Source organism: Panicum virgatum, chromosome 2K, assembly GCF_016808335.1.
Source record: "Panicum virgatum strain AP13 chromosome 2K, P.virgatum_v5, whole genome shotgun sequence".
Lineage (NCBI taxonomy): Eukaryota > Viridiplantae > Streptophyta > Magnoliopsida > Poales > Poaceae > Panicum > Panicum virgatum.
This window is the reverse complement of record NC_053137.1, coordinates 1,633,139-1,652,857: the sequence shown is the minus strand read 5'-3', so window position 1 is coordinate 1,652,857 and position 19,719 is coordinate 1,633,139. Positions and strand designations below refer to the sequence as shown.

Sequence of the window (19,719 nt, the reverse complement as noted above, 5' to 3'; positions counted from 1 at the left end):
AGCCAAATGTGATTTAACAGGTTAAGCATTGCATCATGAATATCCTCGTTTGCAGTTATAAAATTTTAATTTGAATTGATGAACAAAATAGGAACAAATTCTTTATCAAGAATTTTTTTCCCCTGCAGAACATCCGTTGAGAACTAAATAATAAATTAAAATACTACGTACGTGGGTCATTTAACGACAGGAATTTCCACGTGGGCCGGGCTGCATCGCTGCAGTTCCCGGCCCATATAAATGATCTCTCAAGGAATTTTTTTTCTTTCCATTTCAGCAGCCACACCTGAGAACGGCGTTCTTCAGAATGAGGACGTTGCAACTAAATAAAACTTTCATAGTTTCAAACAACAAAACACATGGCAGATCTATAGCCGGGTATGTCTAGTGTATACGTATATGTTGATTGAATCAGCGGAGATCATCTAATGAGCGATGACCGCCGCAACTAATGGGCTGGCTAGTTTAAGCAAATTCAGTGGTTTGACTTTTCACTACCAGAGTGCAATCTCATAGTTGCAGTTAGTTTAGGCCTGTTGTTAACAACATGCTGCTATCCACTACCAGAGTCGTCACTCTGCTTTTTTCCCCCAAATGACTCGGTCCCAGTCCTTATTGGTCAATATATGTTCATGATATCATCGAACTCAGAGTGGGCATTCGGTTTTTCGATTCGGTTCGGTTCGGTTTCTTAGTTTTTGAAAAAAATCAGTTCCCAGAAACTAGGAACCGATCAGTTCCTACAAATTTTGGGAACCGAGTATTATGGTTCTCGGTTATTTCGGTTTGGTTTCGGTTCTAACCGAACTTTTTTTACCAGAAGCTAAGATAACAAGAAAACCACAATTGTTCTATAGCAAATTTAGACAATACTTCATCTATTTTAGAGAATAATAATTGAGAAGGGAACAATGACAATATAGTAAGAGAAATACATAGTAATCTCTAAAAATGATTCACACACCAAAAGACGGACAGCGGATCAGGCCATGTCACCCGTTAACTCTCTAGCCGTCGGATCCAGCCAAGACACAATATGAGCCGTCCAATCGGGTCATAGCGGGTCTCTCACCCGTTAATCTGTCAACCCGATGGTCGCGAACCCGGTCAGCCTCTCCGCCGCCGCCTCCCTTAGAGCAAGTATTATGAGGGGTTGGGAGCGAGTGAAATCCAATGGGGAGGAGAGAGAAAGCAGGAAAAAGAGGGAAGCGGGCGGCTCGCGAGTCGCTCACTCGAGAGGATACATACGCGCTCCGGCTGCTTCCATTCGTTGCTCTTTCAACTTTGCATTAAATGTCTAGCTCTCGTTGGCTGCACTTTTCACTCTGCATTAAATGTTCACGGGGTCTACTATTTCTTGCAGCCGGCAGCGGGCGTGACTATTAGTCATTCTTGCTCTTATCCTCCAGGCGCGGGGCGGGGAGCAGTGGCCCGAGGTGCGGGCGCCACGAGCGCGGTGTTCATGGCCATCCCGGCGGCCCGGCACTGGTGGGGGCGCCAGCGGCCACGGCTACCCCAGCGCAGGCGGGATTGTGGGCGCAGCGGCTCTGGCAGCTCCAATGCCAGACATGCAGGCACGGGCGAGGACCCCCACCGGCCCCTGCGACCCCGGCGCGGCCGATGATGCGGGCGTGGCAGCTCCGGCCACCTTGAAGCTGGCGGCCCGGCGCTGGTGTGAGTGAGACCACCGACCACAACCTCTCCCCCACGTGCCTCCTCACCAGCCCGCCCCGTGCGCCGCCACCTTTCTCTTCGTCCTCCGCCCTGTGCGCCGCCTGCACTCTTCGTCCCTCAACATCGGGCCACCTCCAAGGTAGCTATTCTCGCGGGGCGAGGTCGCCGCCGAGCTCCTTGGCGACTTGTGTCACCTCCACGACAGATGGCCCGCAGGGACCATACAGCACGTGAAAAGGATGTTGCACATCTAGTACTCCACTGCTGAGTGCTGACTGGATGGTAAGACACCCATTCATGCAGCCTACTTGTTCGACTAAATGCTTGTGAGGATCATTTGTTCACTTTGTGGTTTAGCCATCATGTTTTTTAGCTGAATTAAGTTTTCATATGTGCCAATTGTGTATTCATCTGCAGGGTATGTTGAACCGGACAGTAAGAATGTTACAAGCTGGGATAGAGCCTGTGCAAGTTTCACTTCTCTGTAGTCTTTCTTAAGTTTTTGCGCTTACCTTATTGTTGCTGACACTGCTAAACTTCTATGCTAGCTTTGTATTCGATAGTGAACCACCTGAAATAAAGAAAAAGGAGCTTCGAAAAAGGTATACATAAAACTTCTTCTTTGCTCCTCTTCACTTAAATCTCGATACAATTATAGTTGATAGATTTCTAGATCTGTCACGGGTGCCAAGCAGTTGATGTATTTCTCAAGTACAAATACAGTTGTCTTGTTTTAGCACTAACAATCAGCCATAGTTCTAAGTTTCTATTTGTTTTCCAGAAAAGGCAATTTCTTAAATAGGTTGTAAAAGTTGGGTTCTGCCATTTTATTATTGCTGCAGTAAGGTTCGTTGTGACTGTTATTGTACAATCAATGGCTCTTATTGTACAATGTGCTGTATAACTCAATTGCTTGTTTGGTCTATCTGGTTTCTTGCAAGTGAAGGTCCTGACAAGAAGCATCTGCATAAAGTTTGCCTATTACTATTGTTTAGAGCTGAAAACTACAATAAAGGGAAAAAACGGATGAAGGGATACATGGCACCAGACTATGCCTTGTTTGAAAATGTTTCACCAAAGGATCAATGTTTTTAGTTTTCGTGCCTTGCTCCTGGAGATAATAACCAGGAGTAAGAACAGTACCGCTGCTGATTCAGACAAAGCACTGAATCTCCAAACTAATGTAAATACCATTTCTTTTCCACTTATAACTAAAACCTGGTGAAAAATCTGATGCAGAACATGTAACAGGTATGGAATTGTTACACCAAAGGGGTGGCATTGCAACTGATTAACGGATCACTTGATGGGCACACCAGCAGCAAAGTGATGCCATGTATCCACATATGTCTTCTTTGTGTAAAAGAGCATTCAAATTACAGGTCAAGCATATGTTCTGTTGTTGTGATGCTAATCAAAGGCTGGATAAAGCTCCAGTACCCACGAAAGCAGGCAAATCCTCTCTGGGACCTTCATCATGGTGTAGCATGATCAATTTTCTCCGGCCTTGCCCCTTAGTTCGATTGATATGGGCTTTTCATTTACAATATCTGATCACCAGGGCAAGTTGCTGGAGGAGGCGAGGCAGGTGACACAGGAGGCTGACACATCTTTTTTTTCCCCCAGAGCTAGACTTTATTGCTAGGGCCAGTGGCTAAGCGCCGTGGCATATTTCGAATTTAGGGCGTTGAGATATATGACAACTGCTAAGGGTACATGCGACCCGTTGTACATACAATTTGGACACCAAAATGTTTTCAAATCAAAAAATGATGAACACAAAAGTTGTCTAGAATTTTTAAATCTACAACTTTACTATATAGCAAAGTTTTGTAAATTCAAATTATTTTCATAATTTGTTCAACATAACATCTTATTTTGCTAAAACTATAATATTGTACCACCGTTCTTTTATGGCTTCTTATGCTATCTCCACAATAACGCGTTATATTTTAATATAATAACCACTACTTCCTTAAAAAATAACACGTCTATTAATTGCAATGTGATTTCGCAAGTACATTAAGTTTCCGACTATTTGTGCTCCAACCTCCCTAATATATTATTTTACCCCTTTTTTCACCACAATAAATACAACAACAAATGTCATTGCTCCACTTCGATACCCATAATAATATACTAATTAAACAATAGGGTCACGATAATAGAATACCCAAAATATAAATCAAGTGTAACAACAGGCTGCAGACCATGACACCTATGCAAAAATAACGAAGCGACGGAAACTACTACATGCATTAACTAAAGTTTGCATCAACTACAATACTATGTTGCGGGATACGGGCCCCAAGCAGCAAAGCCCACTACTACAGAACAAGTCTTTGTTCCATGCCATTTGTCCCGGCTGCCCTTGGGCCCGGGACAAAAGGTGGCTTTTGTCCCGGGTCCAACGGCTAGCCGGGCCAGCGGGGTGGGGGGGGGCAGAGGTCTTTTGTCCTGGTTGGAGGCACCAACCGGGACAAAAGGACCCCTTTTGTCCCGGTTGGTGGTTCCACCCGGGATAAAAAGGCCCAACCCTTTTGTCCCGGTTGGTAACACCAAACCGGACTAAAGGGTGACCCTTTTGTCCCGGTTGGTGGCACCAATCCGGACTAAAGGACCCTTTTGTCCCGGTTGGTGTTAACAATCCGAAATAAAGACCCCTCCACGTGATAGTTCAAAAGAAAGTTATTCTTTACTAAGTCACATGTACTACTTAGGTGAGTTGGCAAGGAAGTCATGCGCCAGGCAATAGGTCTTGGGTTCGAATCCCGCAGGGCACAAAAAAATTTTAGCGTGAGAGACATTTTGTCCTGGTTCTACCACCCGGGACAAAAGACTCCAGAGCTTTTGTCCCGGCAGCCGAATCCCGGTTCCAAAACCGAGACAAATGGCCCTTTGGAACCGGGACAAACGGCCCGATCTGTAGTAGTGGCCGCGGGCTTTTCTAGTATAGTCAGATACATATAATAATAGCCTGAGGTACTAAAGTAGCCACACACTCGAAATTTAAATAGAAAATAAGAACAAGTGATGATGGTATACTTGTAAGTCTACGCATACAAATGCACACTAGATTCTGATTTCCTATGTAATTGAGTAATCCCTACCCCTATTCTCAGCTAGTGAGAACCAAACAACATCATACATGGAAGACACACAAATTGAAACTAAGAACAAGTGACGTGCTACAGCTGCACAAGTTCCTAATAAGAACATAGGACTTCAAGGCCCAGCTGTTGTTGTGGTACGGTAGACATCTCTCCACTAATTTCTAACTATGCTATAGCTTTGCTCCTCTTACTTCTGTATTTGGAGCATTTGACCCGAATCCTATCCCCGAGGATGTCTGTGTTTCTGACAGATTTTGTCCTAGGTTGTGACTTGTGGATATTAACACACTAATATTTGATTTCTTCCCTATGGCATTCCATTTTGATTTCTTTATTCTTCTCTTGTTTCCCTTATCCATCTAAGTTACATGGTTTAGAATTTCAGGTGTAGCTGTGGTGCTGCCAATAGAATTTCCTTTTCTTTCTGCTTCCAGTTCATAATGGACCTTCGCAACCTGATAGGAGCATGTGTAACCCATAAGTCGAGTGAGTGACAGGTACGTATCCGATTCCTGATAAGCTCCTCATCATATCCTTGCAATAGCTTTCTTTTAGTAGCTTCCCCCAAAGTTCTTTGTGTTCTCATGCTTGATCTCCGTGTGCTCATGCATGGCTTCTCAACCTGAATATGTGCAAAGCCATGTTTAGACTTCCAAATCATTTGGTAAACCATCGCTTCGGCATTCTGGTGAAAGTAATTTATTGCCTTTGGCAGCATAATGTCTTCCAGCTGTTCCAGGGTAATGTCTGTATGCAAGCAATGTTGCTCCTTACAGACTATGGCAGTTATTTCAGAATTCCTATTTGCTGGCAGCATGTCCTCCAAACAGCCATGGGGCGCAAAGGAGATACCAGTTTTCAGATATGGATAATCTTGCAGAGAAATTAAGTCTTCAGACAGTGATGTCTTCTGTTTGCTATAAACAGGCATAGAGACTTGACAATGCAAATTAAAATGAATTACTGGTTCTAGCAAAACTTCAGATAATCCTGCCATTTGTAGGTTGCTAAAGCGTTGAACCTCATGGTGACCATGCTGCTTGCAACAAAATGGGTTTGGCCGGGCCCACTGCAACAAGAAGCTTTCGAATTTGTCCATGTGTTCCTTATGGTAGTAAATAGACGGCCCCCATGAGAAGTCTTGAGTGGGCAGCTGAGTAAGCTCATTCCTTATACTTTCAAAATTACACTTGAAATGAGGGGCAAAAAACTGCAAGCACTTAAGTGCAATACCAAATATATCTGTACTCTCTGAGAGCTGTACGTCCAAACTAAAGTATATATGACCCTCTGGTGTACCATCATACTGGACAAATGTCAAGCCAACATTTGTTCCATCCATTGAAGTATGGATAGGCATCAACAATAGTTGACAGGAAGGATACTTGTTTCCCCGAACAATTTTATGATGTAGTATCTTGCCTGCAAAAAGGTTCTTGACAAGGGAGTCAAAGGACATGTGATGGTGTGGTGTGCCACCAAGCTCTACGAATCTCACAAATTCACTAGCGCCTTCTGCATACCACTCAAATCTTTGAGCAGTGAATCTGCCCAACTCATTATTGTTGCGATTAAGGATGGAGGAAACAAATGACTTTGTAGCATGCACAATACGGTTAGGAAGGGAGGAATTCTTTACCTCCCGTTTCATTTGTTCTTCTTCTAGGATTCGCTGCTTGCTTTTGTGCAGTGTGTCATCGCACTCTTGAGCGGCACGCTTCAGCTTCTTACGCCAGCGCAATAAGGATGCATCAGTGATCTGCCACTTATCAGATGTCTCAAGAGCAGCCTCCATCCTGATGTGAGCCATCTCAAGCCTTTCCAAGTTTCTGTTCGCATTTGATTCCTCTTTCTCCTCATATTTTTGAACAAGACCAGATAGGATTTGGCTAACTGTCTCCTGGACAATCGCAGCACTAACCGATTCTGCCATTAGAATTCAAGCATATGTAGCATTCCTTGCCTGCTCAGAAAAAATGATATATAACAGCATGCATAAGAGCTTAAATCATGAACTCCGGATCATGAACAAAGTTTAGCTTTGCGGTTGTAAGAACGTACCTTCGAATGAACTGGGTGAAAACTATGGCTAGAAAGGTACTATTTGGGATGTTAGAAAAGAACAAGAACTTGCGATACTATGGGACAATAACAACTGATGTGTCAAATCAGCTTAGCAGCAGCAAGAACCTTCCTTTGATTGACTGGTATGGAGGATGTAGACAGGACAGGCAGCCTGTATATAGAGGGTAAATCATACTGCGAGGGAATATAATAATTTAAGGAGAAGATAGTGATGGCCAAGACTTTGACGGGGTAAAAGTTAGACATGTCTCATAGCCAGGGGTCGTGTGGATTTGGCCTCTATAGGGGAAATCATGTACTCCCTCCGTCTTGAAATATAGGGCATCCTGAGTTTTTTAGACAGATTATGAAGGTAGAGAAAAGACGGTACCACTCATTAATATGCCTTTTTTATCCTACCCGCACCAGAATCAAGGAGATTAACATATATTTTTTACTCCCCTGGCCCACCACGATTGATTTCTTTACAAAACTAGCACCAAAACAAAAGAAATTAGTATGCCTTTTTTGTTTAAAGGATCTAGGATGCCTTACATTTGGGTACAAATTTTAAACCCTCCAAACAATCCAGGACGGAGGGAGTAGTCAAGAAGTCTGACTTAAATGAAGGATGAGAGTTTTGGCTTCGTTACAGGTTTGAATATATTCAACATTGAATTATTATGTGGAAAAAGGTGGAAACAAGAGGTGCGTCAAGCCGTGTGAAAATGGTGCTTGGTGTGATAACTAACAACGATGGGGAAAGAAAGTGGAGGTGCGGAATAGAGTTTGAACATATTTCATCTATTACTAGCATTTTCTAATAGAATGGAGCCAATATACAAGTCAATGTAAATTTATTTCCATGGCAGCTAGTCTCGTTAATGTCTAATTGACTCACTACATGTTCCGATGAGCACGCGGATGGGGCTGTGAGGTCTAAGGTAGGCTGTTAGTTTCCAACAATTAAAGTGAATAGTAAGTAGAACATTTGGTAGACCAACATTGGTGGCTGTAAATCTTCGCAAAGTCTTAACACTACTCCAACGGCTCCCCTATCACATCCAGTTCAAAATGAGCATCATAGCCGATTTTAGGGGCGCTGAATTTAACTCGATGGTGATGAGAGGGGGCATCACTGCCGGATCTAGAACACCGCTGGATCTAGAACCGGCCGTGATACCATTTCCAGAAAACAAAAAAAAAAATGAAAAACCAAGTAGCGGTCACGCTCGCCGCGGTGCTCACGCCCACCCCACGCTTGTCGCGCTGCTTGTGGCCGCACCACACCGCTCGTGCATGTGCCCCCACGCTTGCGTTCGTCGAGCTCGCTTGCCATCATCGGCGGCGGGGAGGAGGACGGGGATGGCGGGGAGCAAGAGGAGGCGGGGACGGGGATGGTGGGAAGGAGGAGGCGGTGGAGACGGCAGGGAGGATGAAGGGGGAGGGTCGGCGGCAGGAAGGAGGAGGAGGGGAGCGGAGGTCGCGACGGCGTCAAGGAGGAGGAGGAGGAGGAGGCGAGGGATGGTGGTAGCAAGGAGGAGAGGGATGGCGGTAGCGAGCCTCCCTTCCCCCACTGTGTCTGCCTCCCCTCCTCTGCATCCGCTTCCTCTCACGGCGGCGCTTTAGTAGTCGGCACGCTGGGCGGCGGGAGCATGGACGTGGGGCTGCCCCCCTCCTCCTCTGCGGCCGCTTCCTCTCTGCGGCGGTGCATGGGCAGCTAGCAAGCAAGGCCGGCGGGAGCAGCGACGCATGGCAACCTCCCCTCCTCCGCGTCCGCAGCCACCTCCCCATGCTCCTCCCTCGTCCTCGATGTCCCTCCCCTCCCAGCCGCCCCTCACCTCCCCCGCAGCGCGAGGAGAGGCGTCGCACCGAGGCGTGAGGAGAGGCAGCGTGCAGAGGAGGCACGGGGCCGCGCCGCGACGAGGCGGGATGCGGCAGTCGGAGGAGGTTGGATGCGGTGGCCAGAGGAGGTGAGGAGTGGCGGCGTCGTGAGGAGGCAAGGAGCCGGGCAGTGGTCGTAAGGCAGCATGCAGAGGAGGCGCGGGGCCGCGCCATGACGAGATGGGATGCGGCAGTCGGAGGAGGTTGGATGCGGTGGCCAGAGGAGGCGAGGAGCGGCGGCGTCGTGAGGAGGCAAGGAGCTGGGCAGTGGCTGTATTTTTTTCGAGAAGGGCAATACTGCCCGGTGATGAACCGATAGTGATGGGTACGACCATCACCATCAACTTAAATCCAACAGTATCCAAAACCGGCGGTGATAGGGTAGATGCAGTAGTGATATGAAACTCACGGGATTACCAGGGTTTTTTATTATACAGCGGAAAATAAAATAATGTTCATGGGCTGTAGTCATGTAGAACCCCAAATGTCATGGTTCAAACACCCAACCCCACAGCGTCGACATGGCGTCGTCCTCGTCGAAGGTGGCTACTGAACTTGTTTTTCTTTTCTTTCGCAACCTCTCCGATGCATCTCCAGCCATGGCGGCAGTATCCGACAGAACTGGGATGTGTTCAGGAGGGCCTACAAAGACAAGATCGACAAAACGAATTCATTGTCGGGAAGCAATCAAGATTTCCTAGCCAGATCGAACCAACACCTGCCCGTCCACGAGAGGCGGTTAGGGAGCTCGCCGGACGGCTGACGCCGACGAGACAGCGCCGTGGGATCACACCTTGACGAGGGGACGCGGGATGACGCTCTGATCGCTTCGCTGAAGTCCGTCTCGGATGTATCCTGACCGTGCGATGTGGATTGAACGGTCCTCAGCTATCCTGGGGTGGACGGTAAATGAAATACCGTCCACCCCCGGTCACTGTAGGCGACAGCGAGGCCACCCACCGGAGAGCCGAGAGCCGGCAAGCGAGACCAGGAAGGGGGAGCTACTCCGGAGTAAATGCTAAGAGCGCCGTCCAGGTACTAGCCGGCGGCAGCACCAAGAGAGCGCCGCTGCCTCTGCTTGCCCCGTTGCGCAGGTGCAGTGCCGCTCCTTAGTGCGCCAGTCATGCCTACCGGTGGTCGGCCGCCATGGCGTGGTAGGCTAGGATAGGAAGAAGGGGTGGTAGGCTAGGCTAGGAAGTTGGTGTCTCCCTCAATTCGACGCTGATCGGCTGATACCCCTGGCATGGCACTGCGACGGTGGCGTCGGCGCGCGCCGTGGTGGATTTAGAAATCTTCTAAAGACCAAAATGGGGGGCGATTTTTGGCCCCCCATCGAGCCACATCATCAAAAAAAAGAAGGGCTATCCGATTGGCCAGCAAAGAGATCTAGGCCGTCGGATCGCATGTAAATTTTACAAAAAAAATCCCTCAACTTTATAGAAATTAACCCGCAGTCTGTATATTTTTATGAAAAAACCCTGAATTTTTTACAAATCAACCCGCAGTCCAAAATTTTGCCAAAAAGTCCCCTAGCTTTGTGAAAATCAACCCATAGTCCCTGCATTTTTACTAAACAAACCCTAAAATTTCTACAAAATAACCTGTAGTCTAAATTTTACAGAAAAGTCCCTCAACTCCTCAAGATTACAGAAATCAACCCGCAGCCCGTATATTTTTATGAAAAAGACACTGAGCTTTTTACAAATCAACCCGCAGTCCAAAATTTTGCCAAAAAGTCCCCTAGCTTTGTGAAAATCAACCCATAGTCCCTGCATTTTTAGTAAACAAACCCTAAAATTTCTAAAAAATAACCTATAGTCTAAAATTTTGGAAAAACATCAATAACCTTTGTAACAATCACTGGTCTACAGTTAATGGCGTGGCAACGCCGCGCCAGCCTTTCTAGTTAATAATCGAAGGCTGGCGGAGGTGGAGGTTGCCTGGCGGCTGGTGAGTCGAGTCGTCGGAGCGCATCCCTGACGGTCTTCGTCCTCCCCTCCTCCATGTACCGGGCGCCGCCGCCGGCCCGCGGCGCCTCATCGATCGCCCCCGGCCAGCACTCCAGCGGGCAGTCTGATCGATCAGCCATTGACACCGAAACGAGCAGAGACAGCAATCCAGCGCTCAGGAGCAAGAACATAGCGCATCCAATCTGTGATGGATCAAACTCTTGCCCGTGCAAGCAAGGATCGGGAGCTCGCCGGACGCCGGCGAGGCAGCACTGCGGGATCACGCCTCGCCGGGAGCGCGCGGGATAGCGTTCCGTTCGCTTCGTGGGAGTTCGTATCGGGTGCATCCTGGCCGTCGGATGAAGATCGAACGGCCCTCGGCTGCCTAGGGGGTGGACGGTAAATGAAATACCGTCCACCCCCGGTCCCCGGATGGTAATTTGGATACCGTTCGCCCCCTGGCCGACGTTTCCGACGGCAGCGCCACCCGCCGGCGAGGCATCCGGAGGCCCCCGCTGCCTGTGTGGGCACCAAGCATCGCGGCTTTGCCTTCCCCATTGCGTGCCAAGCTCCAGGCACCGCACGCCTGCCGGTGGCCGGACGCCACGGCGTCTGCTCCGACAGCGCGCCGCATGTGGGAACGCGGCTGCGTCCACGTCGGATGTGCCGCCGGCCCGCCGTGGTGGAGGCCTGGAGGGAGAAGTCGGGCAGTCGGCCGGGGCGCGGTGACGTTCGACGAGCGGGCGGTCGGGGTGGTGGCTGCTCTGGCTGCTGGGGTCATGTTTCCTGGAAGAAGGGGAAGCGGTGAGGCGGGCCGTCCCTGCGCGTGTCCGTGCTGCGATGAGATGCGACACACTCCAGAGCTTCAGGTCGGGCGGCACATTGCTTTTCTTTCTCTCCTCTGCTTCAGGTTCAGGGTGAAGGGAGACATTGCCATTCATGTGTACCAAACCTCAGTTAACAGAACATAGAAGTAAAATCATGCTATTTCAGTTTACATGGACACGCCTCTGTCTGTGAGATTGTGCAAGGGTAATAGTAAAACTCTGCTATCAAAATTTTGAAGGACAAAAATTATCAAAGCTTCTCAATCAGACATAGATTATCAAATCTCTGAATATTTCCCTCAGGAAATTCAGGGAAAAGAAAGAAAGAACTGCTTTGGCTGATGAAATGCTGGTGCCCACAAAAATGGCATTACAAATGCCTAGCAGAGTTCAGAGTCTGCAAACAGTCCATCAACGATCAAACATTCGTGTTCTGTGGCCTTTAACAGTGAACAATAAACCAGTTAGAACATTTCCCACTCCTACATTAGTACATATAAACTTTCTGAATGTCTGAATAAATGATGTGCAGTAAGTCTCAATGCATCGGTTCAGGACTAATCACTGAGGGACTGCACAATCACGAACACAATGAGAGACTTCAGATATGTGGCAAGCAATGCTAGTTTGGCACATGATTCTCCACTGGGACCTTACATGAGTGGCAAGGTGCCTCAGGATTCCAAAGTGCTGCACCGACGGCATTGGGAAATAGTGGTAACATTTGTATGTGAGGCAAATCAACCCTTCAAAATTAAAATATTTCATATGGTCTTCTTAATTCCTGAATTCATATGATCTACACCAATGAAATTATTGAGCAAAGACAAGCCCATGAAGAAACTGACAATAATGAAATTTTATTTGCAATCATGATCTCTTCCAGTTGTTCCAAGGTAACATCTACATGCAAGCAACGTTGATCCTCGCCGCCACTACTTCAGAACTTCTATTTGCAGGCAGCATGTCTTTCGCAGAGCGGTGGGGTGCAAACTGAATCCCGGCTTTTAGGAATGGAGAATCCTGCAGAGAAATTATGTTTTCAGATAGCATGGTCTTTTGTTTGTTGGGGACAGACAATGAGACATGACAGAGCAAATTCACTTCAAGTACTAGTTCCAGAAATAACTCTTGTAGTCCTGCCATCTGTAGGCTGCTAATAACATCATGCCGAATGTTAGAGGAGTCAAGTGCCTTTTGGGCCTTAGCCCATTAGGGTTAATTAATCGCTTGCTTAGGGGTCAAGTAAACCTCTCTATATAAGGAGAGGAGATGTATCAATCTAATCAAGCAAGAGATTAGAAGAAAATCCCTTCTCTCTTACCGGCCATGGACAAAGCCCCGCGGCCGGTCTCCCTTGGCGCCCGAAACCCTAGCAATCGCCCCCTCTCACTCTCTCACGATCTGCAGCCCAACAACAGCCATAACACCGAACATGCTGCTTGCAACATAATGGGTTTGGGCGAAGCCATTGAGACCCAAGTATTTTAAAATGGAGCCGCTCTTTCCGGTAGGAATAAACAGATGGCATCCATGACAGATCTTAAGAAGTTCAATAAGTCTGTTCCTAATATTTTCAGTTGTACACTTGAGATGAGGGGCAAGCAACACAGAATTGCGATCCCAACTATGTCTGTACACTCTGAAAGTTGTAGTGTTATTCTAAAGTAGATATTACCTTCTAGTGTACCATCATTCTGGATAAGTGTCAGGACAACCTCCATTCCAAACACTTCAGTGATGAAAGGCACCAATGAAAATTGAAATGAAGGATACTCAATTCCTCGGACGATTTTATGGTGTAGTTCCTTTCCTGCAAAAAGGTTCTTGACAAGGGAGTGAAAGGGCATGTGACACTGTGGTATGCCACCAAACTTTATGAAACTCAGAAACTCACTAGCACCATCACCATACCACTCAAACCTTTGAGTAATGGAACTGCTCAACTCGTTACTATTGCTGCTAAGGACAGAGGAAACAAACGACTTGGTAGCATGCACAATCCGTTTAGCAATGGAGGAACTCCTTACCTCCTGTTCCATCCGTTCATCTTCTAGGATTCTAAGCTTGCATTTGTGCAGCATTTCATCACATTCTAGAGCAGCACCCTTCAGCTTCCTACGCCAACGCAACAAGGAGGCATCATTGATTTGCCACTTTTCCGATATCTCAAGAGCAGCCTCAAGCTTGATGTGTGCCATCTCTAGCCTCTCCAAGTTTCTGACCACCACTACGGGAGCCGGCCAGTTTGCACACGGCAAACAGGCGTCGGCAAAGAGGCCCTTTACCGTGTGACATTTGTGCCATTTATCGGCAAATAAGTTTTTAGAAAACTGATTTTAAAAATAGGAAACAAAAAAGATTTAATTCGGGGAGGACCCCACCAGCCAGCCACACACCCGCTCTACCGAAGTTGCAAGTTGTGGCATTTTTTGTGCACTACTGGCTGATGAGATTCTAACCCACGACTTCTCTCTCACGTGTAACCTTCTCTGCTACTACACCACACAGTCACTTATGTCTATACTCCATTTTCTTTCCCCACATATTATACTAAACTGAGTGTAAGTTGTTTGTTCGAGGCCCTAAATGAATTCAAATTAAAAAGTTGTCAACTATAAAGTTTCATAACTTTTCGAGATCTACAACTTTTATTTTTGTAGTTTCTCCATCCGAGGTCATTTACAAAATTTGAATTTAACATTGCCGTGTGCTAAATCTAGGGCACAAGGCAAAGCATAGTTGTTTGCCGTGTGCCTTAATCTAGCACCCAGCAAACCCTTGCTTTGCCGTATGTCCTTGTGTGACAGAACCGCCTAAATTAAACCGGCTTAAGTGCGCCAACTATCATCTTAGTACTTAATCAAGTTCCCGCGCACTTAAAACGGTGTAATCCGGCAGCCTGTTGGGTTAAGGATCGAAAACACTGGAAGTCTCGCACGAAGGCGAGCGCAGATGATTACAAGCAGATAAAAGTTCTCAAATTTAATTTACAAAGCGGAGTTTTGCAAACAAATTTACATAAAATATCAGAGTTCAAAATGCAGCGGAAATTAAATAGAAGTTTAGTTTAGAAAAACAATGATTACTACGATGACGTGAGGACGTCACATCGAGCCCACCGATGTGAATCCTGGTTAGCTCCAACCAGCAGCAGCTACCTGAAAACAAGATAACAACAAACCCTGAGTATACTAATACTCAGCAAGGCTTACCCGACTATTGGTATATACTTAGCTGACTCCTAGACATGCAAAGCTTTTTGGCTCTGGGGTTATTTTGCTCAAAAGCTACTAATAGTGGATCCTTACTTTCAAGATTTTAGCTCAAATTTATCATACAAATACCAACTAGATTTGCCTGAATATCTAGAGCACGCATGGTTGATCACATTATCTTTTTAGAGTACCACAGTCATATCTCATAATCTCAACTTTCCCATATCATTTCAATCTTTTACTACGATGTGACGCAATGACCAAGGTTCTCTTAACCGAGAGAGACGGCGAATCGATCCGATTTAACCTTGCAAGGTGGACCTAACTCACACGACACATGCAAATCACGCCGGGCCATACACGTCAACTGTTCCCATCATTACCCCGACGTTTGATTCATGCCTGCCAAAACCCGGGTGAAGGGCCCCTCACAGCAAACTCCCAGAGAACCCGGAGGCGACATACACTCCAACACCCGCCATCATTCCACTCCCAGAGTAGCAGGTCGCGATTCAAAGTATCGTTGCAAATCAGGTAATTAGCTTACCGGTTTCGACTACCTCCTACTTCCGGCATGTGGTTAGTACTGTTCAAACTCGGTCAGCAGGGCCAACAACGGTACGGTCCTCAATCGACACAGGCGGAGGCTTACTTTCCCTCCATTCCATATCCAAAACCAAAATCATCTCCGCCCGGTCTCCATTTCTCTTTCCTCATTGATTCATTCTCAAGCCACGTTGCCATAAGTAACAAAAACCTATAGCTCGCGAGTGACAGCAATAACTCGACTTCTACCGGATCCTAGTTAAGCATGGCAATACTAACGACACCTGTATACTAGTATAGACTCATAGGTACCTAGGAAGAAACATGCATACTAGGGTTCCATACAACTCCTAAAAACGTAAATGCACAAATACTTAAATAAACATTGAATACTCAAATTAGGGGTTATGCTCCGGGGCTTGCCTGGGTTTGACACAAAGTCAATTAGTTAGCTTGTAGTCTTGCACCGGCTTGACATCATCCCAGTCCAAGCATGCACTCCAGTCGGTCCTTCCGTCTTCTGGATTGGTCCACCCGTGCATCATCTTCTGGCTCGGCTTCAACATTGCCCTCCCGTTCCACGTGTCGCACATTTAGCGTACCTAGATGATATGCAATGATGCAAATGTCTGAATGCATGGACAATGCATCGAAAAGGGCAAGCAAGATAAGCACAAGGTCGTTATTGCATGGGCATGAGCATCTAAAGAAGTGAAGGTTAAATAAACATCACACAAGTCTACCGTAGAGATAGCAAGTACATCAAGCATGGTACACAACTAGCAGACGATATAAATAAAGTGTTTCGCTTCCAAAAAGCATTACATAAACTTATTTTGGAAAAGCTAAGACACAGCGTAAAGCAGAAAAGGTTAGACTAGAACTTCATTAACTAGCAAGCAAGTATGAGCAAGAGAACACACTAAGGTTTTCATTTAGCTTAACCAGCCAACATAAGCAAGATGGAAATAACTAGGGACTTCTATTCAAATAAAAAGAAAACACATAGAACCAAGCGATATGAAAGCAACCCATATTCTGATTCTAAACGCAACCACCTGAAATGTAAACTGAACCAAGCAATATAAAGCAAACCACATATGATCTCAAACGAGTTAACACGCAACAAAGCATTTCCTAGTAACCGCATACAAGGAAAACTAACATTAGGAACCAAACAAAAAGTAAAAAAACTTAACTAGCAATCATAAACTGGTAACCAAATTTTACCAGCATGATAAGCTACTAAGAAGAAGTGTAAAAATAATTAACCAACATTTATTGATAACATAAAGCATTTATTTTATCCTCAACAAGACAAACTGAACCAAAAATATATTTACACACATGCGCATAGCTTCTGGTTCTAAAATTTTTACAGTGAACTAAACATGTAGAGAGTAAGCTACTGCATAAATTTCATAATTTTTCGACTTCTAGAACTGTAGATATTAAATAAGCAAGCTAAAACAAGCATTACTCATGATTAAATCAAAACATCATAAAAACATTAAACAAACAGCAGATTAAATATTTTTCCTAAGTTCTACATTCCAAAACAAAACTAACCCAATAGGTTTTAACTTTTTACCATTTTTCTACTATTTACTACGCATTTTCAAAGTTTGCAACCACTTAAACTAACATTTAAACTAGAGCAAAAAAATATTTAGAAACTGAAGATCAACCTATAAATAAAGTTGTAGATCTTAGAACAAGGAATCCACCAAATTTTAGTTTGCATTTTTCTGATTTTTCTACGATTTACTATGATTTTTCAAAGTTTCAGCCAAGTTATTGCAAAATAACCCTTCGCAGCACTATTCATTTGAGTCTATAGCTATGCATATAGCCCCCTGGACTTGTTCTGATTCTTGTGTGGAGCCCCTGGTCGCGATTTTTGGAACAGAGGAAGCTCGGGGAGCTTGGTACCAGCGAGAGGAGGCCATCCCGGCGGCCGGGGAGGGGTGGGGGAGCATGAGGGACACGAGAGCTACCTCTGGGTGGTCTCGGTTGATGCCGAGGTGGCCGGAGGAGGGCCGGCGACGGGAGCAAGCGGCCGGCGACGGCGGTGAGCGGCGACGGCGAGGTTCCGGCGGCCGATTCGAGGCGGGCTCGGGCCTGGGAGTACCAGCGCGTCGGGGCAAATCTGTTTGGGGGCTCGGCGCGGCTGCAGGCATGCCGCAGGCGGCCGACGGCGCGCGGCATGGCCCAGCCATGGCAGCCGCGGCGGCGCTGCGCCTCCCCGCACGCGCGAGCAAGGGAGCAAGGGCAGGGACGTCGGCAGAGCAGGAGGGAGTCGCGGGGTGGCTCACATGGGCGCTTGGTTTGCGATGGAAAAAAAATAGAAGGCAAGTGCTAGTTTGCTTCTGGGTGAAGAAGCAGCAACGGGAGAAGGAGAAAAGAGCTGGCCAGCACGTGGAGACTTATGGAGAGAGATGGGCAGGGGAGGAGAGAGAGTAGAGAGAAAATGATTCGACGAAACTTAGCTCGATTTTGACCGTCCAAAACTCAAAATTTCATATAGAAACTCGAAAAATTCCAAGAATGAAAGTTGTTCAAAATTTGATTTCCTCCAACTTTTGTTTTAGGCAAAACTTCATTTGAAGATCAAATCATGGTTTAAAATTTGAAATGTTAAAACCAAAGCATTAATGTCCTATTCAAAGCAAAATTAAAAGTTTTCTTCAAATTTTGTACTGAAACTTAAAAAAACATAAACATGAAAGTTTTTCACCACTCCAAACTCTACAAGTTTGTTTTTAGGCAAAAGTTTATTTGAGCAAGAATTTAAAAGTTAATTTTTTTAAAAAAAACATTTTTTTCATTGGATTTGAAAAAAATATTCATCATTTCATGTGTTAACAAGCTAGCAAAAATGTAATTAAAAAAAAATTATGCATGCATGGTTAGTGTTAATGACGATACTAAACACATGATTAACCTTAACTACAGGTGATTAACACCTGGGGTGTTACACCTTGATCTGGCACACGGCAAAGTATGTTCGAAATAATTTTTTTACCTTCAATTTTTGTACCTTTCAATTTGTTCCACTATTTAATATTTGCATAACTTTGTCACAATTTTTACCTTGCCAAAGTGACTCAACTATTCATGTTTGATGATTCTATGCGAAAAAATATTCTTTCATGTGTTTTAAGCTTGAATTCAAATTATATTGTTTAATTGCAAAAAAAATTAAAATTATCAAACGGCACCAGAAAATAACCAAAATTTTACATGAAACAATTTAAATTGTCTATTGGCTATAGAAAAAATTTGAAGTCAAACCTAAATTCAATCGTAACTTTCACTCCAAACTTAACCGTATCCTTCTCAACTCGCAGATGTTTCCATTTGTAAGCATCGTACGTGAAAAAATTTCAAAATCCACTCAAATTTTTATCATAGCCTCCACATATGATATCATGAGATATTGGCAAATTTCGTAATTTTTAGACTTCATTTGCTTTTTTTAGAATTTTAAATTCATTCGGACACACGTTCATGGTCGTGTTTTCTGCACAGGATGTTTGAAATTTCTTTTCATTTGATGGGTAAGGCCTCAAACTAGGTTAAATAACATGAGTATCATTTTTCACTCATTTTATTCTATTATTTGAATCACTTGCACTTCAAATTTGGCTTGATTTAAAAATTGCTTGAAATGCAATTAATTAGTTAAATATAACAAATAAATAAAAAATATACCAAATTTTAACATGGAGTACCACATGTTGTATGTGAAGAGTAGAAAAAGTTTTGAGGTGATAAAACAAAAAAATTTATTATTTTGCCGTGTGCCAAAATAAAACACACGGCAAACTATTTCTTTGCCGTGTGCCAAAAAAAGCACATGGCAAACTATTTCTTTGCCGTGTGCCAAAAAAAACACACGGCAAAGCATGTCTCCACCGTGTGTTATATGTTTGCCATGTGTACACACGGCAAAGAGGTTCTTTGCCGTGTGCCCGATAGAAAGCACACGACACAGTAGTGCACATTTGATCCCTCTTTCTCCTCATATTTTTGTACAAGACCAGATAGAACTTGGCTAACTGTCTCTTGGACAACAGCAGAAGTGACAATCTTTGCCATTAGGATTCACAAGCAAAGATTGAGCTTAGCTTATGTAACAACCTACCTTTGATTGAATCACATGGATGTGGTGGACAGGTCCCAGTATGGCTGTATATTGGTAGAATAATATTGCTAGGGAAACATGTAGACAAGTCCAATGGTGAGGGGCGTGGGCAACTTGTTCTCCACAAGGGAACGTTTTTAGTCAAGAAGGCGTATCTGACTTCGGTTAACAATGATGTGCCGCAGTTTCTTACATGTACGAAATATGAATATAATTGGTGAACCGAAAATGACTGGGAAAGAAAGTGGAGTGCAGTGGACAAGGACTTTGGAAAAGTCCTGGGCTTAGAATAATCAA

General features: G+C 45.2%; 2 protein-coding genes and 1 long non-coding RNA gene across 3 annotated transcripts; 1 reads left to right on the top strand and 2 right to left on the bottom strand.

Annotated features, from left to right (window-relative positions):
• The first annotated feature begins 1,420 nt into the window (after positions 1-1,420).
• Positions 1,421-3,411, top strand: LOC120660631. Its single transcript, XR_005669681.1, has 3 exons — positions 1,421-1,956; positions 2,092-2,857; positions 2,926-3,411. It is a non-coding gene; the product is annotated as an uncharacterized LOC120660631 (long non-coding RNA).
• Positions 3,412-4,660: 1,249 nt separating this feature from the next.
• Positions 4,661-6,980, bottom strand: LOC120660622. The gene is made up of 2 exons (XM_039939222.1): positions 6,849-6,980; positions 4,661-6,750 (listed from the first exon to the last, which is right to left on the bottom strand). Exon 2 carries the CDS (start codon positions 6,718-6,720, stop codon positions 5,161-5,163), a length of 1,560 nt encoding a protein of 519 aa, XP_039795156.1. The 5' UTR covers positions 6,721-6,750; positions 6,849-6,980; the 3' UTR covers positions 4,661-5,160.
• A 5,065-nt stretch (positions 6,981-12,045) lies between these two features.
• On the bottom strand, positions 12,046-14,492 carry LOC120660612. Its single transcript, XM_039939210.1, has 2 exons — positions 13,190-14,492; positions 12,046-12,534 (listed from the first exon to the last, which is right to left on the bottom strand). The coding sequence occupies exons 1-2, from the start codon at positions 13,710-13,712 to the stop codon at positions 12,461-12,463; spliced, it is 597 nt and encodes a 198-aa protein (XP_039795144.1). The 5' UTR covers positions 13,713-14,492; the 3' UTR covers positions 12,046-12,460.
• Positions 14,493-19,719: the final 5,227 nt, after the last annotated feature.